A 27,621-nucleotide genomic window follows, 5' to 3' on the forward strand; every position below is an offset into this window, starting at 1 on the left:
CATCTCATTTATTCCCACTGCAGAAAAAGCCACCACCACCTACCCAACATTTTCATTAAAAATAAATAATTTATTTTCAATTCTCTTTTCTCACATCCACAGCTAATTTATGTATTCCCCAACATCACAACTTCGGGCATCTCCCATCTGCCACCTTAGTCTAAGACTCTGTCCTATTTTGCTTCAATTAGTGGTATCACCTCCCAGCTGGGACTACTGGTCCTTTCTATGACTCTATAATTTATTTATCCAATTGAATATGGCTGCATGTAAAATCTATGTTTATAGTCATAAAATATAAAGCAAACATGTCTCATCAACTGTCCAACTCTCTGTAAGCCTCTGAGGATTAAGACACAACAGTCAACTGTGTTTTTGACTCTAAAACCACCACAGCTTCAACTCATGCTTTCTAATATGCCAAGCATTCTTCCTGGGGGTTTTTTCATCTGGAATCTTCTAACTACACATTTGTTGATCTGTCCCTTCCTTGTCATTCAGTTCTCAGCTCCAACTTCACTTTCCCAGGGAAACACTGTCATATCACAGACAGTCAGACTCACCAAGACTCCTTAACTGCCCTAGCTAATTTCATTTATTTCTAACATTTATTACCACCTTTTGCTTTCCTCCATGTATTTATTTGTCTTTTCTCCCTTCAACCATCATCAAAATACATATCATGTTCTGTTCTGTATCTTCAGTCTCTGCTAACATACAATAATACTAGGAGACTTAAATTCTGCATTTCTTAATAAAGAACAATCAAATGAATTCATAAGTTAATTCCCATACAGAAGCTACTTTGCAAAAATTTCCACTAGGTATTTTCTTTACTCTTATCAGTTGTTGAGGATATTAAAATTAAAACATTCTTAGACAACTCCCTCAAAGGTACACTATGACATGCCATGAGAAGAAAACATCTAATTCTTGGGGCTTACTAATTTTTCCTAAGTATATTTATGATCTCAAAATTAGCACACACACACACACATTTCAAAAGATTTTTTTCAATTTTAGAACATTTAAACTCTAGAATTAATAAAATAAACAATTTAAATGTACAGGATGGAATCCAGATATTCAAAGCCATCATAATTTTCTTTCAAGAGAACAAAAAAAATGATTGTTAAAAACATGTCGAATGACTATTTCTTTTCTGAAGACTAATTTTTCCTGCACTTGAAAGCCTTAGCATCAATAACAGTGAATGAAAAGATCCAGAGTGCTTTATATGGCAGAGCAATTCACCTCAGCAAAGGTAATCAGATTAGGCACCAAAATGGAACTAAATAAATCACTAATATAAATATTCTCTGCAATAATTTCATGATATATTAAATATGCATGAATTGTAAATTCCCCAGAATTTAGCTTAATACCCATTTAAGTCATATCTATTATAATTCTAAATCTCTGTGTGATACTTATAAAGATTTAGGATGAAAATATGTTACTGGGAAGGAGTTTATAGACTAACTAAGCATAAACACCAGATTCAGAGTGCAACTTTCAAAATCGTAATAATTCAATTCATAAGAAGTACGTGCAAATAAGCCGCATTTCTCAGGAGGGAAACCATTGGAGAATGCCAAAAAGAACACCTGAGAATGAGTCTAAGGGTCTCTATATAGGGGTCTGGATGTTAGGGGGTGGTTGTTGCCACGGCAGCCACAGTCTGAAGCTCCTCTTTCTGGGAACTTCTGTTTTCCTCTGGAGAGTATGCCCAAACCACTACACACTCTTCAGGGATGTCACACTGGAGTGGTAGATTCTAAATGCCTTAGTCTAACCAGTCTTCCACAAAAGTCAATGGAAATCTTGTTAGAGCCTCCAAGGAAATACATGGATGTCTTTGTAAAAATGAATCTACAACTCTAGGGTTCTCGTTAAATGTTCCGAAGGCATACCACCCAACAGCTTCATGCATGATGAGCGAGGTGAGATGAACCTCATTCTGAGGTGTGTTATTACACTCTGGCCCAGGTACAAATCACAATTTCTTCCCACTGTTCCAACTGTACTACACTCGGTCTTAATTTTCACCCAAATAATACACATCTGTGCTTTCAAAGTTGGCATTCTATCAACGTGAAGAGTGAAAAGGCTGACATTTGAGAGCAATGAATGAAGATAGGATGATAGAAATAAAACACAAAATCCATAATTATTTACAGTGAGAGTAAACTGGAGAAGGGAGACGTACATTTCAAATATTTGACTCAGGGATTGCATTCCTGGTAGTACACGATTTGTTACCTTTCCAGCTACCACCTCAAAACTATATGCATGGCAAATTTCAATTATTTTCAATTTCTGCACTCATTCAAACTAAGAAAAGCCATAGTGCTACCTTTTTGTAATGAAATGAATTCAGTTCAACTTGTAAGGCTTCATTTTAAACAGTCATGCCAGAATTCATTAGCTAAGTGTGCCTGTCAAAGTCAGTCATAGCCATGCACGGCAGTGATCCCAGCATTTGAGACCCTAAGGCAGGGGGCTCTCAAGTTTGTGACCAGCCTGAAGTACAGAATGAGAGGCACAGTGTTGAAAACACAAGGCGACAACAATAAAAATATCCTTCTTAAAAGCATGACAGTTTTCAATAACACTGCCTTTGGTCAAAACATTTGGTTAGTTCTGTTTGAATTATACAGCAAATATTTTATTCTTTTGGTGATACATAAAGACATATCCTTAGTATATTTTAGACAAAAAAATATTGTTCAGCTTAGTCACCAAACCTGTCAGCAAATGCCTTGTCATTTCCTCCAAATATATAACACACTCTCACAGGAAAAAAACAAAGAAAGAAACCACTGTGGAAGAATCAAATTCATCTTTTCCATCTCTTAGGATGATTTATATTCTAGAACATTTTGGGAAACAATAGAAGATAGAAGTAAAATATAAAATTTTTGCAGCATCAAATTTTGAAAAGGATAACTTGTTTTAGATTATAGGAAGAGACTTTGTTTATAGATAATTAGTGTCTCACATACCTAATTCAAATGTATACCTTTACAGATATACCCATGTGCATGAGAAATACTAGCAATCCGGGATTTGTTAAAGAGACAGAAAAAAAAACCCTCGGAAGATACAGTTCACCACATTCAAATTAATAACTGTTGTCCATCTGGTTTCACTCAGATATAAAAACACAAGCCCCACCAGATAAGAGAAAATATTTACAATACTGATAACTATCAAGAGGTAAGCTCCAAAAGATGTAAAGTTACTTACCTAACAGAAAATGAACAGACTAAGAAAGACTCTTCAAAAGGTGACAAAAGCTCCTAGGTATAGAAAAAGATGTTCCATCTCATTGGAAGTTAGAGAAAGGCAAGTTGAAATCACTGCACACCTATCCATTAGGTTAGTTCAATGCTAGCCAATAAAAATCACCACAAAGCCGTGGTGGTGACGCAAGTCTTTAATTCCAGCACTTGCGAGGCAGAGGCAGGCAGAATCTGTGAGTTCAAGGACAGCCTGATCTGCAAGAGCTAGTTTCAGGACATACTCTAAAACTTCAGTGAAACCCTGTCTCAAAAAAAAAAAATTACCACAAATACAAGAAGCAAAAATAGAAAGATACATATAAACTATAGTGAGATATGATCAGCTTAACATAAAATACTTTGAAAAGTTATTTGGTATCATTTAACAAACAAAATGTGCTTTCTAGGAGGCAAAAATATTAGAAACAACACAATTATCATGGAAAACTAAAAATAAATATAGGGAACAAAATACTGTGCCAAACCACCAAGTTTTCAAAAAAAAAAAAAACAGTTCAGATTTATTAGACACATGAAAAGTTTAGGTCTATTCTTAACTACACATGAGTTTTGGGTGGTTGAGATGGTCAGAATCTTACAAGCTAACTTGGAGAATGATAATCCACAAAGGCACAGGTTCCGAATCATCACGTTGGGGACAGGGTAGCATAGATGTGATGTGGTTTAGACACAGGCGGCCCTCTTCCACCCACGCAGTTTCTCCTCACAGGTGCCACACAGTCTCTGTGAAAATGCCTCCAGAGATGGGTTCTCGTCACCACATGAAGCTGCTCATTTCACTTTTGGAACATTTTAATTAGTAGATTAGTGATTCTCCAGCTGACTCAATTTAAACTTCTTTGTAGTATTCATTTTTCCTTTGGTTATCTAGAGTCATGCAAAATAATTCCATTTCCATATGAGAGCAGTTTAAGAATTTAAGAAGTTATATTTTTATCCCAACCTTTCCATATATAGGCAAAATATTGCCAGTTTTTGTAAATGTATTGTAATTCCTGAATTTGCCCCAGCATATTAAAAACTCTTTTGTACTTGTTATCCCAAAGAACATAGTGCCTGTTCCATGTGCCATATAAGTAAATACCTCAGCTCCCTGTCTCCAACTCTGCTTCTGAAATATTATTTTCAAAAATGCACATTTAATATTTAAGAATCTCCTTGTTTATAAATACATGTTTTGTGTAAGTAGTTCATAAACATTGTTTTTTTTGCAAAAATATTACAAGTGTGATTCTCTAAAAAATTATAAAACATAACATATTTCAACTATTCTAAAGAAAAATAGCTTCAGGTTGAACATGAAAACGTAGGCCAAAAGGCAACACCTAGTGTTAGCAAATAAGATGGTCTGTTTCTCTTGTTATGTTTGCTAACAAATGTTTCACATGATAACGTATTCAATTCCCCTCATACACTCAGTAGGGATTTTGTATGCTAACTGAGAGACTCATCATTAGCAATGTCATTTAGTTGCATAGAGAGAATAAACACTTTGGCGGGGACTAGCAGTTATAGTGGGGCATATGTAAGCTTACCATGGAGGATGGCCCACAGGAAAACAGTAAGTAGTTGTGAGGACACGTAGCCTATGCAGACTTGCATCTATGAATTTGCCAAAAATGCATCAAACCAAGCAAGGCCACCTAAGAGAACCGCTAGGGATGCTCAGATACTGCTCAGCGAGAGCGTGTGAAGGTCTGCTCTGACAGTTCTTCCTGTCAGAAGCTAAGAAGTGGGTCTTGAGAGGATTCTTTTAAAATTTCAGTATGAGAAAATAAAATCAATGCTATTGATTTTAGACAGAAAAGGATGGGGTTTCCAGTGTTGAAAGAGTTTAATTCTAAACAGAAAGGTGAACTGTGAATTGAGACAAGTCACAGATTCCTTCCATGAGAAGAGAAGAATTAAGGAGGAGACAGCCTTCCAGGTTGTTTGTAGAGAGTTTAGCTCATAGCTGGGTGTTTGAGGCTCGCCAGGGAGCCTGCAAACGAGAAGACCTGAAGAGTCCTAGATGCTTTCATAATGAACCGTGCCTACTCAGCCTCGGCTGACATTGTCCCTTCTTGCAATAATACAGTTTTACATCATGTAGTTTGATAGTGTGCATCTATTTTGAGTCTACAAATTGGGATATTCATAATAAACATGTTATTATATGTCTAGTCTTCTTGAAAAGTTACACTACTGAATACTTGGGTATGGGAAATTCAAGGCTTAGCTTCATATTTCAATATACTCGCAGAATAATTTTATTCACGTGCTCTAACTTCCCCAAGCATCAGCTTTTCTATTTGCTAATGCATAGATAGTTAGATGGTCTCGCGGAATCACTCATTATGAAGAGAGAAAGTTTAATAATTAGCAAGTCACTAAACACTATCTGCCAAGGGAGTACTTCAAAAAGCTGTCATTGGTTAATATCTTCTAAAAAAAAAAAAAAAGCCATGATTCCTCCTCAACAGTGAACTTAAATGGGTGACTCTCTAAATACACTAAGCAGCCTCGTCATTAAAAGGGAAGTACAATCTGCTTCCACGGGGAAACCCACAAAGCTTTGCAAAAGTCACCTCTAAGCAAACCGAACTCTTTTTTTTGTTTGTTTGTTTGCTTTTTTCGCGACAGGGTTTCTCTGTAGCTTTGGAGCCTGTCCTGGCACTAGCTCTCATAGATCAGGCTGGCTTCGAACTCACAGAGATCTGCCTGCCTCTGCCTCCCGAGTGCTGGGATTAAAGGCATGCGCCACCACTGTCCAGCTGCAAATCGAACTCTTAAGCAGAGTAAAAATTAGCAATCCCCACTACTCGAGTATCACATTAGCTTCTTAAAGCATACTATATTTTGTATTCTTAATTGCTAAATCAAAAAATTATTTTAAATGAGAAAAAAACGAGGTTTACCTTTATGATAAAAACATGTTGAGTAGTAAGTAGCAGACAGTACATCCTAAATCAGCCCAGTGCCAATTTCTTTATGAAAACAAGCTATAAAACATATGGTAAAGCATTTACATATTTGAAATATCAAAGGAGCCTTAGACAGTTTTTGTCTTTAAACTACTATCCCAAACAATTCTTGTTGAAATTTGAAAGTGATCCTTTAACTAGGTTGTAATTTTAAGTGTCTGAGAGGATCATTTCTCTATAGAGAAATCTGAAAATTAGACTGGTTTTCTCTGTTAACTCCTTGAGTGTTTTCATGGACATCTTGATAGCAGGCTTGTGAAAGAGCCTCCAGAGCCAATTCATTTGCTATTGCATGCTATATTCTTCATAAATATTAATGTCCACAGATGAAAAAGAACCCTTCTATATCAAGAACATTGCTGTGTAAGCTCTGGGAAGATTTAATGTGTTAGCTTAAAAAACCTAATTATGCAATAAAATGGTTCCTCAATTAAAATTTGTAAAAATTTAATGATAAAGTTTTTCATTTTAAATCCCTTTGACCTAAAGGTAAAAGCACAAAATCAATAAAAGCTATACTGAGAAGATTTTAATTTCTGTTTAGAGAAAGGCTGGCATCAGTTTATAGGATTATTGTCATTTCTATTGAGTTTATTAAAGACAATCAATAGCAAAAACACAATATCCATGACTCTGAATATTGACATATTATTTAAAGAATTGTTTTTAAAATGATAACTAAAATAGGGTTTGTAATAGGTAATGGCATGCTGTTTAGTCAATCTAACAGTGAAAAGAAGATAAAATTTATTCAAGTTAGCTTGAGACAGTAGTGAAAATTCTGTATTTATCTTTACTAAAGGAAGTAATATGGTCACTGATGAGAATTTTTGCCCATTTTGTTATACATAAATACACATGTATGAGAAAATAGTTGGTTTATAAATTCTCCTTAACATATGAGGTATGAACTTTGCATCATAGTATCTAAATGTTGTTTGTTTTGTATCATAATATTTATGTTATAGGATATCATCAGGATAAGGGAACATCAATGAAGGACTTTTGTTTTAGAATATTTGTTTAACTATGAAAAATGTATTACATTTGCTTAACTATGTAAATATGCATTGCATTAGCTTATGTTGCAGAGTATTTGTTTAGCTAAAATGCATTGCTGTTTTACCTTGCCTACCTAAGGCACCTGATTGATCTAATAAAAGTTGAATGGCCAACAGCGAGGGGAGAAACAAGTCTAAGCTAAGACCAAACATTCATAATTAATAATTAGTCTTCGTGTCTTTATTTGGGAAATGGTTGGCAGCCCAAAGACTTAGATCCTTTTCTGGGGAAAGAGTTCATTCATTTTCAGTTGTATAGGGCAGCTCCTGGTGTGAGAATATGAGCTTGATGTTCATGGTTATGTATTCTTTTATTATTATTATTTATTATTTTTTTATTAAAGCTTCTACAGTGAATTTATTTATTTATTAAGGATTTCTGCCTCCTCCCCGCCACTGCCTCCCATTTCCCTCCCCCTCCCCCGATCAAGTCCCTCTCCCTCATCAGCTTGAAGAGCAATCAGGGTTCCCTGACCTGTCCTACTGCACATACTGGCTTTGGGGGAGCCTAGGCAGTTTGGATGCTCAACTTACTAAACCTGGATGGAGGTGGGCGGTCATGGTTATGTATTCGATACACCAAAGATGTATCTTGTTGGCATACGATGGACTTGTGTGACTTTAAATATCCACTTGGCTTCCAAGGACACCAAACACAGGCTTAATTGTTATCCTAGATACTTCTTTCAAAGTGTTTTATAGATGAGAGTAATATTTAAAGGAGTAAACTTTGAGTTAGGCTTATTGTCATACAAAATGTGAATGGAAGTCCTCAATCAGCTGATGGCCTAAATAGACAAAAGGCTGACCTCCCACCTCAGGAGAGGGAATTCTACAATAGACAACCTTCGACAATTGTTGCCCTGAGCATTTTGGACAGCCACCACAGTCACATGAGCCCATTTCAAGACAAATTTCTTTCTATTCATACAAATATAAATATAGTAAAGTATCTACATATGTCTACAACAAACTACATAGTTTTTCTGTTTCTCTATAGAACCTTGATATACCCTCATAGTAAAGAGTTTAAGTGCTGAATTGCAGGAGGGAGAGAGAGCTGCTTGTTGGTTCCCAGCCACTTAGCCCCAAAATAATCACACTGAAACCATATTAATTAAATCACGGCTTGACTCATTAGCTCTAGCTTCTTATTGGCTAACTCTTACATATTAATTTAACCCATCTCCATTAATCTGTGTACTAGCCATGTGGCAGTGGCTTGTCGGGTAAAGATCCCAGCATTTGTCTCTGGCTTCTCGCTGATTCCACCCTTCTTTCTCCCAGCATTCAGTTCTGTCTTCCCTCATCTACCTAAGTTCTGCCCTGCTATAGAGATCCAAAGCAGTTTCTTTATTCATTAATGGTAATCACAGCATACAGAGGGAAATCCCACATCACTGAATCAAGATTGGCTAACTACCAGAACTGAACTAGAAAATGGTATATTTTCATCGATTCTCAATCTCCTCTTTTATAGAACCAGACAACACATTTAGCCTTCTGCTTTGTGAAACCTGCTAGCCCTCTTAGTAGACAGCTAATATGCAGTCCAGCCTTCATTGTCTCTGATATATATGTACATATACATACAAACATACATATACACTATACACACACACATGCATGCAAGGAACTGAAATATCATCTTTACCTGAAAGAATCATAACAGGAAACCTAGTCATGTATTAAATGTTAAGAGTAGAGTTGAAGGAGGATTGGGATAAAGGAAGGTTGGATAGGGGAGCACGGAAGCACAATTCTTAGTTAAGGGAGCCACCTCAGGGTTGGCAAGAGACTTGAACCTAGAGTGGCTCCCAGGAGCCCAAGCCGAGGTCCCCGTTAGTTCCTTGGACAGCTGAGGATAGGGAACCTGAAATGACCCTATCCTATAATACTGATGAATATCTTGCATATCATCATAGAACCTTCATCTGGTGATGGATGGAGATAGAGACAGAGACCCACACTGGAGCACTGGACTGAGCTCCTCAAGGTCCCAATGAAGAGCAGAAGGAGGGAGAACATGAGCAAAGAAGTCGGGACCACGAAGGGTGCACCCACCCATTGAGACAGTGGAGCTGATCTATTGGGAGCTCACCAAGGCCAGCTGGACTGTGACGGAAAAAGCATGGGATAAAACTGGTCTCTCTGAACATGGCGAACAATGAGGACTGATGAGAAGCCAAGGACAATGGCACGGGGTTTTGATCCTACCTAATGTGCTGGCTTTGTGGGAGCCTAGCCAGTTTGGATGTTCACCTTCCTAAATATGGACGGAGGGGGGAGGACCTAGGACTTACCACAGGGCAGGGAACCCTGACTGCCCATTGGACTGGAGAGGGAGGGGGAGAGGAGTGGGGGGAGGGGGAGAAGGGTGGGGGGAGGGGGGGAAGGGTGGGAGGGGGGGGAGGGAAATGGGAGGCTGGGAGGAGGTGGAAACTTATTTTTTTTTCCTTTTCTCAATATAAATAAATAAATAAACAAATAAACAAATAAATAAATAGAGCAGAGTTGAAGACCCTGGACTACCCGACCTAAAAGACTTCCCATCATCTTAAATTATCACTGACATGTTGTCAATATGCTCAACAGTGGAATTGCGTGCAGTCTCATTCAGTTGCAGACAGTATTGTTTCCACACTATTGACTTTCTCCAGCTGTGAAAACATATGGAATCCCTATATTAATCTTCCGAACACCAAAACTTCATATAATTAGACAACGATGGTACCTCGTGGTATTGTAGCTCCTTGCAAATTGTTTCCCAATGAAAGAAGGAAGACAAGCATTGTTCCACAGAATACACTGCAGTCTTTGGGAAGCTGGGAAGATTGGGAAAGAATGAGTGGCAGAGGAGCAGGTTACTAACCATACCTTCCATGACATACACCAGGGATCCCACATCTCCTTCCTTGATGATGCAGCTGTCTTTGCCATATTCCACGGGGTACATACAATCCACAATCTCCTGGATCTGCGACAGCTCCAAGTTCTTCATGAAGTCATTGTCAAGGATGGCCTCCTTTATGAGATCCTTTGACCTAAGGCAAGAGAGGGAGGAGTTATTGACACATCTGACCAGCCTTCCATAGTTCTTGGAGCTCAGTGGAGCCACGCAGTGCTCTGGCAAACAATGAATGAATCTTCTTGAAAGGCATGGAAACAAAGCGTACAGACAGCAGCAGAAAGAGAACCAGAAATATTCCTTTCAGCAAACTACCATTTAGTAAGTGCCCAACATACAAACAGCAAGCATATAGGTTCAATCTGTTGTACAGTGTTTTAATCTGCAAGGATTGTGGGAAAAAACCAATGGATGAGAAATAAATTGAAATTTATAATTTGGTCTAAGAACTAAGTTTACAAAACCATAGGAGAAATAATTTTTACTCTTTATATGTTATAAAAAAATTCACAATCTCTCACGTGCTTCATCTACTAGACTTTCTGCTTTCAATTTGCTCTCTTCTGTACAGCATACTTTTACATTAATGCCAGGTGTGGTTTGGGTACACCAGAAAGAGTCTAGCTAGGCATTTTTAAGGAGTAGATTTAGAAATGTGACAACCTTTCATCTGAGTATTTTCCTTCTGTAGGAAACATTATTTCTGTGATCATCTTCATTTAGACTAACTAGACAGATAGGACTACACTGAAGAAGATATTTGAAAAAGCATATGATTTAGAACTGGAAATATATATATATACATATATATATATGGAGAGAGAGACAGACAGAGAGAGAGAGAGAGAGAGAGAGAGAGAGAGAGAGAACTGACTGATATAAACAAATTTTGCAATTCAGATTCAGGGTTATGAGTGAAGTTTTGCAGAACTTAAAAAAGTGTGATAATTTTATTCACTGAGGGATAATATGTTACACACCACTTATTATGGTTATAAAAAAACCAAAGAGAAAGCAATGCTAGGGAATATATTGTCCAGAGGGAAACAGTCATAGTATACATCAGAAACTGGATCTAATAAAAGTTGAACCCTTAGTCATACATGTAAAGCAACACATTTGGAATTTTATGTTGAAAGACTTAAATTTTTAAAATGTAACACTAACTGGCCTTTGTTGACTCCGACAACACACGTTGGTTTTCCGTGAAACAGCCTGCAATAAAGACAAGTGACTGAATTATCAGTCCTTGAGTCCACTTGCGTGTGACATTTCATTTAGGCTATGTCTGGCTGGCCTGATCTTCTCACACTGTGATCCATAATGACTTGGGCTTCAACATTTACAGTTTCCCTGTTTCTGAAGTTTAGAATGGGCATACATTTTTCTATAAAAAAAAAGTTCAAAAGTAAATCATAAGCCGCAACTACTTTGAAGAAAATAAAACTAATCTATTTCCCGTTGAATTAATGATGGTAGGCCATGATTGGTATCAGGGATACGACTCTTCAGGAGGTTGGCTTTGATATTCTCGACATCCTGAAAGCCCTAATGGCAGGAATTTTCACCTCAGGAAGTGGTGGTGATGGATGGGAAGGTATTAGAGTCTCACAATGTCTTCATTTTAAAAGCCCTGTTTCGGAGGCACAGTTCTTCAGCTACAGGATTTCTGGGGTTCTGACTTATTTTTAAATTCCCAAGTGCCAGAAACTTTGTTTTCAGGCCAAAACTGCATTGCTTCTTTTCAGTGATTAAAACAAGATGCAAAAGTTGCCGTCATGAAGCTTGCATGCTTAACTCTCTTTCTCACTGTGACCTCACAAAGACCAGCAGCACGTTCACGCTGACTCCCACATGCATTAATTTATAAGTATTTCCCCAAATACCAGAGTTTCTTATCTTTAAGAAATTCATTTTATCAAAGGCATTTCCCTCATATAGAGTGCTATGGACCTATCCTGTGCATACAGAAATGGTAATTGGCGAACTCCAAGACCATCCCTGACAATCATGTAAAATTCCTAAGCATTGTAGCCTCAACTCTGAGATTCCATCTTACACCTGTAAGAATGGCCAAGATAAAAACACTGATGACAACTTCTGCTGGAGAGGTTGTTGGGAAAAGGGAACACTTCTGCATTGCTGGTGGGAATGCAAGCTGGTACAGCCCCTTTGGATGTCAGTGTGGCAATTTCTCAAAAAATTAGGAAACAATATTCCTCAAGACCCAGTAATACCACTTTTGGGTATATATCCAAAGGGTGCTCAATCATGCCACAAGGACATGTGTTCAACTATGTTTATAGTAGCATTGTTTGTCATAGCCAGACCCTGGAAACAACCTAAATGACCCTCAACTAAAGAATGGATAAGGAAAATGTGGTGCATTTTCACAATGGAGTACTACACAGCAGAAAAAAATAACGACATTTTGAATTTGCAGGAAAATGGATGGAGCTAGAAAACATAGTTTTGAGTGAGGCAACCCAGACCCAGAAAGACAATTATCACATGTACTCACTCATAGGTGGTTTTTAAACATAAAGCAAAGAAAACCAGCCTATAAATCCCAACCCCAAAGAATTTAGACAACAATGAGGACACTAAGAGAGACTTACATAGATCTAATCTACATGGGAAGTAGAAAAAGACAAGATCTCCTGAGTAAATTGGGAGCATGGGAACCTTGGGGGAGGGCTGAAGGAGAGGGGAGAAGCAGGAAAGGAGCGGAGAGAAAAATGTAGAGCTCAATAAAAATCAATAAAATTTTTTAAAAAAATTTCTAAGCATTTAGGACAGAGTTCCAGAGCATTCCAGGGACATGTACTTCTCAAATTTCAGTTTGGATAGAGATCACTTAATTGCAGGCCTCTGAAGAAAATTACTCTAGGCTTCACTTGGGCACCTGTGTCAGCTCGAAGCAAATTTATTTGGCCTTAGACGAAATTTGGAGTTAGAGTGCTAGTATTCATTAAACCCTGACTTTAATCTCCAATGCTGTAGAAATAAATAAACATGGATCAATAGAAGACCTATGACTTAACATTTATATCTCCATACAGATTTTATCAAATAATATTTTGTCAATATCTCTGCATCACAGCAAGATGGAAATTTGGGGCCTCTGTATGATCTAGTTGGTTCTGGCTAGTTTTACATCAACTTGACACAAGATAGATCCAGAGGAGAGAAAAGAGCAACAACTGAGAAAATACCCGCATAAGATCTGGCTGTAGGCAGGCCTGTGTAGCATTTTCTTAATTAGTGGTTAATGGGGCAGGGCCCAAGCCCACTGTGGGTGAGGCCACCCCTGGGCTGGTGGTCTTGGGTTCTATAAGAAAGCAGGCTGAGCAAGATGAGAATCAAGCCAGGATGTAAGACTTCTCAATGGCTTCTGCTTAGCTCCCTCCTCCATGTTCCTGTCCTGCATGTCCTTCTGGCCTGGTTTGCTTCAATAATAAACTGTGATTTGGATGAGTAAGTCAGATAAACCCTTTCCTCCCCATGTTGCTTTGGTCGTAATGTTTCATCAGAGCAATAATAATCTTAACTAAGATAGAATTCCAAGTTGACCTTGTCAGGATGTAATACCCAAAGCCCAGGCCCTCCTGATAAGAGACGTTTTAGGCCTTTCACATAAGAAATTGAATAAAGGACTCGTAGGCAATTCCCACATGCCAAGAACACAACATTAAATATTCATTTTTCCTCTGAAGGCTATAAATGCTTTCTATTTCCTCACTTATATTCCTGCTATAAGATTGGAAATGTGCTAGCTGAATTGGTGGATGTGAACATCCTGACCCAAAGTCATTGCAGACAGGTTTTCAATTTTGAAGATGTATTGAAATTGGCCAATAGGATTAGCCAACTAAATTTTACCTTTAAAAAATGTCAGCTGGTCATAGTAATGTGTTCGCTTTGGTTTTAAGAATCTCCAGAGGCCTGAAATCTTCACCCTTCTTTTTAGGAGCAGTTCCCCTCATTGACCCCCCCAAGGCAATGATAATGATGCCACAGGCAGCCTTCCCCAGCAGAGTATAAATGGCATCTAATGCTTTAGAGCAGAAAGAACTTCTAGGCACTGAAATAGTTGCAACCATTAAATTCTCTCTAAGCATGGAAACCAGCCAAACAATCTAATAACTGAACACAAAACTTCTATAATCAACCATTTAAACAAAATAATATATCGATCTCTTTACTTCTCAATAGTCAGCTTTGGGCTCAAATATGTGGAAAAGCGATCAATACAATTTAATATCACCAATGCCTAGAATATGGTCTCTGCAATTAGGAATTCCCTAGTCCTATCCCTGTTGATAATCCATAGCCTTTTCACCCAGATGTTGTCCTTACAAGATCTCCTGGCATTCCTAATTCTGGGAGTCATCTCAGAAAGATAACTCTACCTATCTTTTATGAAGTATTTGATTGCTCACCTATCAGAGAATAAATAAAGTCTCTTGAAATAGTTCTCTGGCTGCCACTAGGTTAAGATTCTGTTTAGAGTGTATCCTTCTGGCACAATTTTCCTTGGTCAACTCTACAGGTATACGATGGCTGAGCATTAATATGACCAGCTGACATTCTTTAAAGGTAAAATTCAATTAGCTGATCCTATTGGCTAATTTTGATAATTCTTCAAAATTGAAATTCTTTCTGCAGTGACTTTAGTTCAAGATGTTCACAACTATAAATTTGGCTAGCACTCTTCCAGTCTTAGAGCAAGAAACACATTAGAAATATGAAGCATTTATAGCCTTCAGAGGCAAAATGAGTATTTAATATAAATCACTGGCATCACCAGTCTAAAATACACAACAATGTTTTCATAGATAACTAATGATATTAATTTTTGTGGTAATGTATGAGTCACATTTTTTCTAACTTTTTTCAAGCTCTAAAGCAGAAAATTTAGTTCCAGCGCCATAAACTATGAAATCAGAGTGAATTAATTCTAGAAATAATAATTAATAATAGGGAAAGCTGGTTAGCCCATAAAATATTCATTTGCTAAAATGTCACTTAGATGATAGCATACGCATTCTCCTTTTTAAGCAAGGCTCCACTCATGGTCACTGACTGAAAACAATGGACAAGAACTCTTGAAATCGCAGGCTAGCTCTGGACAGATAATGTAGGCTTATATTAACAACAGGAAAAGTATCCTGCTTTTTAGGTGTTCAACAATGTTCAGAAGACTCAATATTAAAACTCTCCCATTCAAATATTTATGTCATTCATCTGTGCAGATATGGACGCCCATATCTGCTCATTCACAGAAGTGACCAGAACTTAAAATACAGCAGCCTCCAAAAGAGCCCATATCAAACTCTCGCCCTCTGAGCCCCCTGTTTGATGTCAGAAGGGTACATGTTTGGCTTCATAGAAGTGTTATGAAATGCTTTACTTTAGAACTGCACACTCATAACACTGCTAAGAAATATGTAGTTCCATCTATTAATAATTAACTCTATCACTGATGTCCAAATGCCCACACAACAAAACTAGGAAATGACTGAAAAGGAAGCATGCCCCCGTAACCTAAGTTCATAGGCCTAGTAGCGAGTCAACATCACACAGTACTTTTGAACCTTCAAGGAGCTAAACAACTGGGCCTTTAGAAACCACTCGTGTCGGGATGTCCAACGCAATCAAACTACAAACACCCATTAAATTAGTCACCATCTTGGGCAACTTCAGGACATAGTTGGAGGCGATGGTGTCAGTGCCAAGCGCCTCATACTTTTGCAACACTATACATTGTCATTTAAATTGTTGCAATGCCTTGATTTCTATAACCAGCAAGTATAAGAATCATTTTAAAAGAATTAGGCTCTGGGATAAATTACCATACCCTTTAAATGTGCTTTCATTCAACAGCCCCCCAAAAAAAATAATAATACGATTCTCTACTAGTCTTGCCTGCCTGCCTCGCACTCCAGTGTGTAGATTTTCCCTTGGCTGAGAATAACGACTTGGTTAATTCACTCAAGTCATCTGATTTCAGGTGCCCAGAGCCAAACTTAGCCTTGCTCTACTATCTGACATATCTCAGGAAGCAAAAACTTTGATAGACCTGGTTGTTTTCTCTCCAAATACTATTCTTTATTAGGATTTAATATGTGAAGAGCTCAGAATCGTCCTGGAGAGAAATTTAAAAAGGAACAAAAGTGTTAATTCTCAGTCCTAGTTGTGAAAGCTGTACGAGTCCTAAGCTTCTGAAAGTCAACGGCAAAACTTAGCCCTGAACTGGCAGCTCGAGTCATCATCACCATCGCGGTAGCTGGACCATTATTGATATGAATTAAATAGTTTCTTTGTGTTCTACAATATGCAAAATTCTTTGCCTCATTCGTGCCTCATCGTGGTTCTCTGAGTTCATTATAGTGGAATTCAGAGCCGTTTTCAGAATGTCCAATGATGCTCACTCAGTAAGTGACGGGCAGGGTCAGGATTTAAAGATTCATCTGTTTGGCTTCCGAGACCACACTTTCCCTCAATGCTTCAACTTCTAATACGAAGACCAAATTTTATTTCCCAATTTCAAATAATTATCCTAATTATAAAATCCAAAAGTAAATATTATGCTAAAAAATCTATAAAGATAACAGTCGCATTTGGATATTAATCTCTTCCATTTGCAAAGATGATGTCATGCTTTCTGAGAAGTCCTCCATAGGACCTTTTATTCTCTAATACCCTGAGCTGAGCAGGCTGTAGAATAGATAGGGTTATTATGCTTGCTTGGCATGTGAGGCAATACAGGCACCAAGAGCTGCAAGGACTGACTGGCAAGTTGACATGCAAGATCATTTAGGTTGGTTCAACAACCAACCTAGAATCCAGGTCTTTGCTTCTAGTGTGCACATTTCTGTACCTTCAGTCACATTCCCTGTCACTCTGGTCCCTAGTTTCTATGTCTGTCTGTCTATGCCTCTCTTTCACATACTTCAGCCTTTTCATCTTCAAACTCAGATGGACAAAAAACAATAAATTTATCATGTAACAGTAGCAGCAGGAAGCGAGCCTATTGGACAACAGTTCTGGGGCGTAAAAAGCCTTAATAGCAATTTCCTCCCAGATGAAGTCCTTCATCTTGGAAGGAAGCTCTTTAAGACACAGGATCTTCTAAGTGGGGTGGTGGTGGTGGGAAAAACATTCCATCTTTCAGAGGAACTCTTTAAGCACAGAACATGAACAACACAAACACTTAGGGAGTCTCTAAAACTGACCAAATACTAGACCTTCCCCCCAACTCCAAAGTTGATATAAACAGTTAAGTCCTTCTGAGAAACACACTGGAAAGCTAAGCTGCCTAAAAGTGGCTCAGACCACAAGACACCTGGAAAAAAAAAAGAGGCAAAGAAAGCACATGAACCGGCCAAGCTGCCTGGAAGAGGCTCAGACCAACTGAACTACCTAGAAAAGACATTCTCCCACCTGCTGAGCTGCTTACTGGTTGAGCAGTGCACTTTGGGTTCCAGATGTTATGAGCTGGTTCCCAGGCTGGACTGGGATTTTGATGGCACACCTGTCTCCGAGTCATTCCTGGTCCATTGTAACCTCTCACTCACATTCCTCTATATTTTTTCAATAAAACTTATGGGTTCACATAGTTGGGCTTTGGTGGTATCCACTCTTCAGGCTACTGTCAGGTCCCTATCTGGGGAACTTAGACATTTGCTCATGCTTCCCCGGGAATAATTTCACAGAACATGGTGTTGGGGAGATGGTTCAGTCACTAAGGTGTTTGCTGCGCAAGCGTGGAGATGGAGTTTAGATCCCTGGAACGCAGATAAGAAACAGGTTGATGGCATATTCCTGTCATGACAGTATTGGAGAGGCAAAGGCAGAAGGAGCCCTAGGGCTTGTCTAGCCAGCCAGTCTAGCTGAATCAATAAGCCTTATGTCAGTGAGGTACCCTGTCTCAAAATTAAAATGGAGAGCTGTAAAGACACATGATGCTAAAAAGGGGGGGGGGCAGTGGTGGCATACACCTTTAATCCCAGCACACAGGAGGCAGAGGCAGGCAGATCTTTGTGAATTCAAAGCCAACCTGGTCTACAAAGCGAGTCCCAGGACAGCCAGAGCTATTATACCGAGAAACCTTGTCTTGAAAAATAAAACAAAACAGACACCTGATGCTGTTGTTTGACCCGCACACACGCTCACGCATACACATACACACTCATGCACATGCGCACACACACATGCATGCACACACACACACACACACACATAGAATTAAATAAAAGTAAATTTAAACATTCGCATTGGCTCACTCAGGGAGATCCACCTCTTCTATGGAGCAACACCTCCTGAGATTAACGACGGAGGCCAACTGATTCTGATGCTAGCGTGCTTGTATTTCCTTTCACTGCCTTTCCTCCCATCCTGCACCTTCTGTCCCTGATGGCCTCTATATACAAATATGGAAGAGGAATAAAGTCTATGTAGCTGTAACCATCCACTAAGATGAATGCTTATATTTGAATTCAACAGAAAAGGCAAACTCCTAGGGGGCTGGAAGAAACACTCAGTGGTATAATACTTGCTCTTATACAGGTGTCCCTGGGTTCTCCCCACAAAAGCCACCAAAGAAACAGAAGTTTCCACTGTGTCTACAGGGAGGAAAAAAAATCTAAGAACAATTTTTAAAAAAAAACACACTCATCATATGGTTTTATTTCAGGAATCTGGATATGAAATAAATATTAAATACCTTGCATATAAGTATCTTATAGTAGAATCTAATATGTTGATTTTATAATATTAGATATATGTATCCATATAATGATTTAGGCACTATAATTTGAATTAACTACCTTAAGTTTTCACTGGTAAAGACAAAGAGGGCGAGGGAGCAGAGAAATGAGAAGATAAAGAAATGTGATTTCATAACTGTCATTCACTACCTATATACCATGTCGCATGCTGTCCCCTGAAGGCTTGTCCCTTTCAGAAGCAAATAGTTAATATTTATTATCTTTTCAGTACAGCACTTCTAAGCCTAAAAATCAGGCACTGCAGGTATTTGCAGGCAGTAGTGATTGATGGGTTTAAAACGCAGCCACAATTTCCCACAAAGTGATTTAAAAACAAAACTAAGGTTGCTGAAATCAAAATACATTTTGGAGGAATAAACTCTACACATAATTCTGAAAGATGGTTACATAGTAAAAGTCAGTAGAGTATATATTTCAAAACAGTTCAAAGGACTGTTTAATTATTCTCAGAGTAAAACAATGATAACTATTTGAGGGGCTGAATATGCCAATGGGTCTGATGTGACCATTTCCTAGTCTGTCCATGTATTACAACATCTCAGTGTATATCACAAAATATTTTTCCATTAAAGAAAATGAAGGTACAGTGCACAGCCCCTGTCACAGCTTCGACTTTGCGGTCACCTTCTGGAATGAATGGGGGTAGAGATCAGATGAAGGGACACGGGCAGGGTGGGAATCTGTGGAACACCTGCCCTTCCTCCGTGCATATTCCCGGTCTACGTGGCAGTAACCTGTAGGAAAGAACACTTTGAGGGGGTTTATAAATTTTTGAAAATTCTTTATGCAGATGTTTTACTTACATAAGTTCTCCTCCTGTCCCATCAGCTCATCCTATATCTCCTATCATTTCGCCTCGAATTTATGACTCCTTGTATACTCATAATGGTCACATACATGTAACTAAGTCCAGTCAGTGTCTCTCCTGGGTACATGTGCTTAGCACTGATCACTTGGATTTGAATAGTCTGGCAGAAGTTTTAGTACCTGTGTTATTTCATTTTATCCTTCCAGCCAGAACCTACACACATAGAAATTCCTTCTAGAGCACGAGCAAGGAACTCAGGACCGCGAGGGGTGCACCCACATACTAAGACATTGGGGATGATCTATCAGGAACTCAACAAGGCCAGTTGGACTGGGTCTGAAAAAGCATGGGATAAAACCGGATTCGCTGAATATAGTGGACAATGAGGACTGCTGAGAAGTCAAGATCAATGACACTGGGTTTTGATCCTACTGCACGTACTGGCTTTGTAGGAGCCTAGGCAGTTTGGATGCTCACCTTACTAGACCTGGAAGGAGGTGGGAGGTCCTTGGACTTCCCACAAGGCAGGGAACCCGGACTGCTCTTCAGGCTGATGAGGGAGAAGGACTTGATTGGGGGAGGGGGAGGGATATGGGAGGCGTGAAGGGGAGGAGGCAGAAATCTTTAATAAATAAATAAATATTCCTTCTAGAAGTAAAGCAGTCTTAGTAGTTACACAAAAGAGCAGATAAAATTTTAGGTGTTCATTCCACAAACCTGCCCTTAAGAAAAAAAAAAAACTCTGCCTCAGGTGTGTAAACCATTTTGTCATCTGCTCCATCTGAGCCTTCTACTCTTCATCCACTCATTCAGTTAGTAAAGCATTCCTTGGATGCCTCATATAAGACATGGTACGAGGCACTATATGCACAGGAATAAGTAGAAGGAGACCACTGTTTATTGGGGGCAAAGATGATAGTAGAAAAGGAACATGAACACTAGAGATGTGTACAGAAAATACCTGGAAGGATAAAAAATAAAGGTGCATAATGCAGACGATTAGGAGGTAGAATTCATATCTGAAGTAAAGACCATGAAAATGAAACATGTAGGCAGAAGTATAAAGATGAGATGAGCCACCCTATAAAAGACTTAAAGGAATGTATATAAGGAGCTGATTATTTGGGGTCAATATTAGGATTTCCAAACAGTCTCGAGTTTGAGCAGGGGCAGCTGGACATGAACTTGCAGACTGGAGCAGAGTCTGGTTTCAACAGGGACTTGCAAGCTCTTTGGAAAGAATTAGAATTGTGACGGAATGTGAGCCTGTGAGAATGACATGGGGATAGTAAGTTATATGCTATGAATAATGTTTTCAAGAGATCAGGACGATTTCAGCTTATGAACTAGGATGGTGTGTGTGAACGGAGAAGGGAGGGAAATCCCAGAAAGGACACCGCACGATTTCCAGCAAGATACAATGGCGACCTAGGTCTTAAACATTTCCCCTAGAATCCCCTATTTAGCCAAATTATTTTTTACACAACCTTAGGTGTACAGATATACATAATGGTATACAAATATATAGATATATGGTAAGTTATGTGAATCAAACGTTTACTGATAAACCATAAAGAAATTTATTTTAAAACAACTCAAACATTTAGTAAAGACAAAAGCAGATTTACATCCTAAGGAAATATAGTGCTGGTTTATTTTTAAATAAAGAAACAAGTCTTGGCTGACTAGACATTTGGGGATTCAGAACATCATCAATATTTTTCAGAATTCATCAATATCTTGATTGTATTATTATCAATGCTATGAATGCCATTTCATTTAAACACACACTACAAGATGGCAGAAGGGTGTTCAGCATCTTTTCAGAAACTATTGAAAATAATGTTCTAACCTTAAGCCAAAACTCATTTGATAATTTGTCTGAATCTCAGGTCGGCAACTCTAGCAATTAATTTTAAAATCAAACACTCTAACAACCTATGTTCCAAGTTTGATTCCCTGTGGCTGAGACCAAATACAGACCAAAATTAACTAGGAGAGGAAGAGAAGTAATTGTCTTTGAGTGATGGACCATCACTGAGGGGATGAACTCAAGCAGAACAGGAACCTGGAGGTGTGAACTGAAGCAGAGACCATGGAAGAATGCTCTCTATATTTTTTTTCTATGGCCCTTTCATTTTTCTTTTACAACCCAGGCCCACCTACCCAGGGTGGGCACCATCCACAGTGGGCTGGTCTTTCCCACACCAATCATTGATTTAAAAAAAAATGTCTCATAAGCCAATCTGATGGAGGCAATTCATCAACTGAGGTTTCTTTTCTTTGTTTCTTCTTCCCTGGTGATTCTGGTTTGTCTGAAACTATCAAAACTTAACTAGTACAACATATAGTCCAAAGGTAAACTGACCTGATACATGCTGAGGAGTTACAGCAAGAAAATAGTAAAAGTCTTTGTTTTCTATAATTAGATCAGTATGTTGCCATGCATGCAGAAAAAAATACACACTATGAAGTATAAATTCTGCAATTCATACCTTCTATTTTGTCAAATGCAAGTCAGGGACTTTCCAGCAGCCTCAGCTGGATTTGCACAGCACGAGGGATTTTGCAGTGCAGAGTACATCTGTGTGCTCTGAACCAAGGCTGCAGTCAAGTCAAACGAAACATGCCTGGGGGCTGCCAGAAACAGCGCAGATTCATTAAGCATTTGATTTTGAATTAAATTTTGATCATTGTACATTCATTGAGCTTTTTCTGTTCATAATCTCTCATGACCTGTGCATTCAGCTACATTGCCCTATGTGGGGATAGGACAAAGCTGGGGGCCTGTGTCAGAAGAGTGAGAAAGGAAATGTGCAGAAATGTGAGCAGCTTCGGAGCATCATTTTGTAAGGAAACACTACAGGACTGGCACCACAGATGCGAGGATGACAGGGAGAGAAGCATCCTAAATAACTGGTTGCAGTAAAGGCACGTGCGTTGGTGCTGTTTCTCAAGAAGCCTTGGGCTTGGAGAAGTAACAGGTTCCCAGGGATCAAATTAACCCAGAAGTAGGGACAAGGGAAAGAAGGGAGATTTCTAATCTCTATAAGATCTCTAATCTCTATTTGATTAGAAAAAGCAAAGATCTGGAAATCGGCCTAGGGCAGTATCTGGAAAGACACATTTCAAAGAGATACACAATGGTTGACATCCCTTTCGATTCACATCAGAGCCATATTTTTAAATATTTGTTTTTAACATTTTTAGTTATGTGTAGGGAGGAAACACTATGGGACTGCAGTATGCCTCAGAGGCCAGAGGTATCTAATTGTCCCTGAAGAAGGAGTTGCAGGTAGCCGTGAGCCACCTTATATGGGTAATGAGATCCTTTCTCAGGTCCTCTCTGCAAGAGCAATATAGGCTTTTAACCACTGAGTCATCTCTCCAGCCCCCACAGTCATAATTTTTAATATGAATAACTTCATGTCATTGGTCTGGCTAGCTCTGACATCTATCATTCATTACAAATGAGCTCTGTCTTTTAGTCTAGCAATAATTAACACTGCATTCCCCAGGATTATCCCTATGGATCCTTAGATTTCTTTAATCACACAAGTTTAAGAATAACTGAAATTTTATTGGAAACAGAATTACTCAGAAAAAAATGACAAAAGACTGTCTTATGTTTTATAAAGAGGAGGTTTGTGCATGCATACACACACACACACACACACACACATCTAAATACTTATATAGAAAAACCTGGAACATCTATTATGGGGATGGTAGTCTCTAAAAATCCTTGTTTCCTCCACATTTATCTGAGCAAAATAGCAATCAATGAGAATTAAATCAAAATTAGACCGCCATCTCGGCAGTGAGAAGTCTCCCGTAACGTTGAGGAAATATACTTGTTAGCAGCCTGACAAAATAATCCATGCAAGAAACTGGTTTAGCAGATTTGATTCTTATGCCAACTAACTGCAGATTTAAAAAAAAAAAGCATCAGGGAGAAAGGCAGGCAACAGAGAACATCAATGTGACTCAACATTCATCATCCTTTGACTCACTCACCACCGTATAAGCCTCATTACCCACCCCTCCATTTATTTCCTAAGCTGAGAATTGTGTTGTATATGACACCATTCAGAGGAATGACTGTGCCGTGAGGATCATTAAGAGTTCTATGCCGAATATAAGATTTTGGAGTTCTAAATGTCAGTACAGCAAAGCTTTTGCACATAGTCAAATGAATACCTTCTCTTACCTTGGGCTTTAGACTCCACATTACCATCACACTTATTTAGTCCTTCTGTTTCTGGGGGAAGTTAGCCATTAAAAAGGCAACTAGTTCACTGCCTCTTTGGAAAACATGATGGGGATGGGTAGCAAATGTATAAATGAAAGGTAAATAACTTTAGTCATCGAGACCTAAAAAGACAAATAAATGTTGCATGTCTTCTCAAAGAAATGGATGTTAACATTTAGGTTTTCCATGTGTGTTTCAATGCAAATAAGCACAGCACAGATATTAGGTAGCTAGTAAGGGACCAGAGCATGGGTTGGGGGGAAGGGGAAAGGTAGATCATCCACGGAAGGGAAATACAACAGTGTTGTAGGGAGTGTTGTAGGGGAGCTAGAAGAGGATTAAATGAGGAAGGGGGAGTGTAGGGTAAAGGAAGGAATACAAGGAGAGACAGCTGTACTGAAGGCCTCGAAAAGCCTCATGGAGACCTACTACTGTAGAAGTTTTCATACATAGATAGATAGATAGATAGATAGATAGATAGATAGATACATAGATACATAGATAGATAGATAGATACATAGATAGATAGATAGATAGATAGATAGATAGATAGATAGATAGAGATAAGGAATTTAAATGGAGTGACCCTATGGGAGATACAATGCTTCAACTAGACATTTTATAGAAGAAAGTAAAATTCCTAGTTTCAGAAATGGGTAACATATTGTTGTGTCATTGTCTAAAGGGGTCTCAGGAATGCCCTAACATCACAAGCTATTGACAAGACTACTGGTTACCTTCCACAAACTGACAGTGAAGCTGTATTGCCAAAGACATAGCTTACTTATATCATTGAACATAGAAATTGTGCTGGTCCTAACTAGAAGTTTCACCCCTACTGACTAGTGTTCATGCCTCTGGGAGGTACTCTACCTCCTATCAGATAAAAGTGATTGCATTTCACTTCAGTATTCGATGGAGGAAGGTCATTGGTTAAAAAAATAAAGAAACTGCTTGGCTGGCCCTCATAGGTTAAAACATAGGTGGGAGGAGTAAACAGAACAGAATGCTGGGAGGAAGAGGAAGTGAGCTCAGACTTGACAGCTGCTCTCTGGAGCAGAGACGCCATGCTCCCATCTCCAGGGTGGACGCAAGAGCTCTGCTATCTGAGGCACACGTGATGAAGCTCCGACCCAGGATGGACGTAGGTTAGAATCTCCCTGGTAAGCCACCTCGTAGGCTACACTAGAAATGGGCTAGTCCAGGTGCGAGAGTTAGCTGAGAAGAGGCTAGACAGAAATGGGCCAAGCAGTGTTTAAAAGAATACAGTGTCCATGTAATTATTTCGGGGCATAAGCTAGCCAGGCGTCCAGGGTGCTGGGGACGCAGCCCCGCCGCTCTTATTACTACAAGTATTACCCACTTAAATCCTGTAATCTACAAGAGTGATCTGCCTACAAGATAAACTGGTGCAATAGTGGCACAGGTGTTATCAAAGTAATCAACCACTTTTTGACTGCATTTAAGAACCACTCCATGAGATGGAACCTATACTTGACACTGCAAAAGTGACCAGGAACCTGAAAGCAGATAGGTCACAATCCTTAGGTGAAAACTTATGACTATTATTCTACCAAAGGAATATAGTGATACAACAACTCATTATAACATATTACTATACCCACAGATCAATGCATCACTCAACCTTCATCAAAGAAGCTGCTTCTTGCAGGATATGATAATTAAGACAGATATTCACAACTGGAAAACATACAGAGAGAAACTTTTATGCATTCAGTCCTAAATAGAGGGCCTTTACTAAACCCTTCCTCTCAAGGCTCAGAAATCTGTGCTGAAGAGGAGGTAGAAAGATGGTAAGAGCCAGAAGTGGTGGGTGACTTCGAGGAAAAAGTGTCTTCCAGACAATGCAGGACTGATACCCATATGAACCCAAAGAGACTGTGACAGCATGCATAAGACCTGCATAAATTGAAACTAGACAAAAATCTCAGTGTAGAGAAGGGGAAGTGGATTAAGAATCCCTCTCCAAGAAGCTATTTCTAACCAAAAAAGGGAAAATCAGCTTTTTCCCAGTGGAACATCACTGTTAGAGAAACCACAATCCAGGATAGGCTCCATGCCGAGGGTTTATTGGTCAACAAAAAATGGATTTCATTGTGTGTCTGTGTGTTTGTGTGTGTTGTCTGTCTGTGTGGTATGTTTTGTTATGTTATTTTTGTATTGCTTTTGTTTCTTTTGATTTTGATTTTTTGCACTTTTTTTTTCCTTTTGACAGAGGTTTTGTGGGGAGAGAACATGAAGTTGCTTGAGTAGGGTAGGGAGGATCTGGAAGGAAATACGCTGTATAATATTTTAATTCAAAAATCCATGGTTTGAAAAGTGATCAGTTCAGGCTCATTTGGAATTATGGATTATTACAGTGGAGCTGCATACCCATTTTCAAATTATACTAAATATGGTCCATCTTATCCTCTCCCATTCAACCACCAACAGACTCTGAGAGCCACCAACATCACTGCCTCTTTTCCTTGGCAAAGTCCCTAGAATGAGTTTCCCCTTATGCTCATTCCCAGTCCTGTCTAGAATCCAGATGCATTTCTTTTCACAACGGAAGTGCTCGACCACTTCTTGGATCCTTTCATAGCCCCCAATAAGCTTTCAGTCATCTCTTACACAGTACTGTTCTCTTCCTCATGTTTCAATATCAATCGGTCTTAAGGAGTCATTTGAACTTGCCATTCTATATTTAACACACAGCTCACCATAGCAAAACTACCATAAACCCCATGACTGCAGCAGTAAACTCGAGCCTGCAATCCCCTTGATGACTTTTCAATGTCATAGATGCCTTTTTCCCCACAGAAGCCTGAAAAGCACCTTCCAGCACTTTGGTAGCTAGCCAGGAGGAGGAAGTTTCCAACTCAGTTCTTGCTTGACGCTTCTGTATCTTGCATCAAGTTGTGTATCACCAGTCGGGTTTTCTCATGCACTTCTGATGGGCAACAAGTAGGAAAGCCAAGAACTGGTATTATTCAAAGGTTCTGGAGCTTCTCTGGCCAGCAATTTGGTGGTCAAAAAAAAATTTAACTTGGTATTCTTACATTCGGAATGTCCTAAGTTTTCCTTTCTTTTTTTCCCCCAGTAGTTTAGTTTTCTGAATTTCCTGGTCATTCAATTTTTTGTTTGTGCCAGAGAACAAACTCAGAAATCTCCTAGACAACTGTCATCACCCTTGATACACTTGGAAGAACACTGTTTACTCAGGCTTGCTCCTCAGACTCGCTCAGATTGCTTTCTTATATAACCCAGGGCCACCTTCTCAGGGCTGTCATACCCAAAACGAGATGGGCCCTTCCACATCAATCATCCATCAAGAAAATGTACCCACAGGCTTGTCTAGAGTTCAGTCTGATGGAGGCAATTCCTCAATTGAGGTTCCTTCTTCCCAGATGACTGTAGCTTCTGCTAAATTGACAAAAACCAAGCCAGGTTTCTAGCCACAAATAAAGGTCAGTGAGTCTTTATTTTGATATCCTAAAGAAGCTAAATAAGAAGGTGAACCCAAAGAAAA

At 39.0% G+C, this 27,621-nt stretch overlaps 1 protein-coding gene across 2 annotated transcripts in view; it reads right to left on the reverse strand.

Moving 5' to 3' along the window:
* Window positions 1–27,621, reverse strand: part of Prkg1 (protein kinase cGMP-dependent 1) — a 1,110,226-nt gene that overhangs the window by 940,372 nt on the left and 142,233 nt on the right. For both annotated transcript variants that reach the window (XM_026781031.1, XM_013348063.2), the window contains exon 2: window positions 10,207–10,373. In XM_026781031.1, the coding sequence (XP_026636832.1) occupies window positions 10,207–10,373 (167 nt within the window). The remainder of the gene's footprint in view (window positions 1–10,206; window positions 10,374–27,621) is intronic.

Source organism: Microtus ochrogaster, chromosome 8 (assembly GCF_000317375.1).
Source record: "Microtus ochrogaster isolate Prairie Vole_2 chromosome 8, MicOch1.0, whole genome shotgun sequence".
Taxonomy (NCBI): domain Eukaryota; kingdom Metazoa; phylum Chordata; class Mammalia; order Rodentia; family Cricetidae; genus Microtus; species Microtus ochrogaster.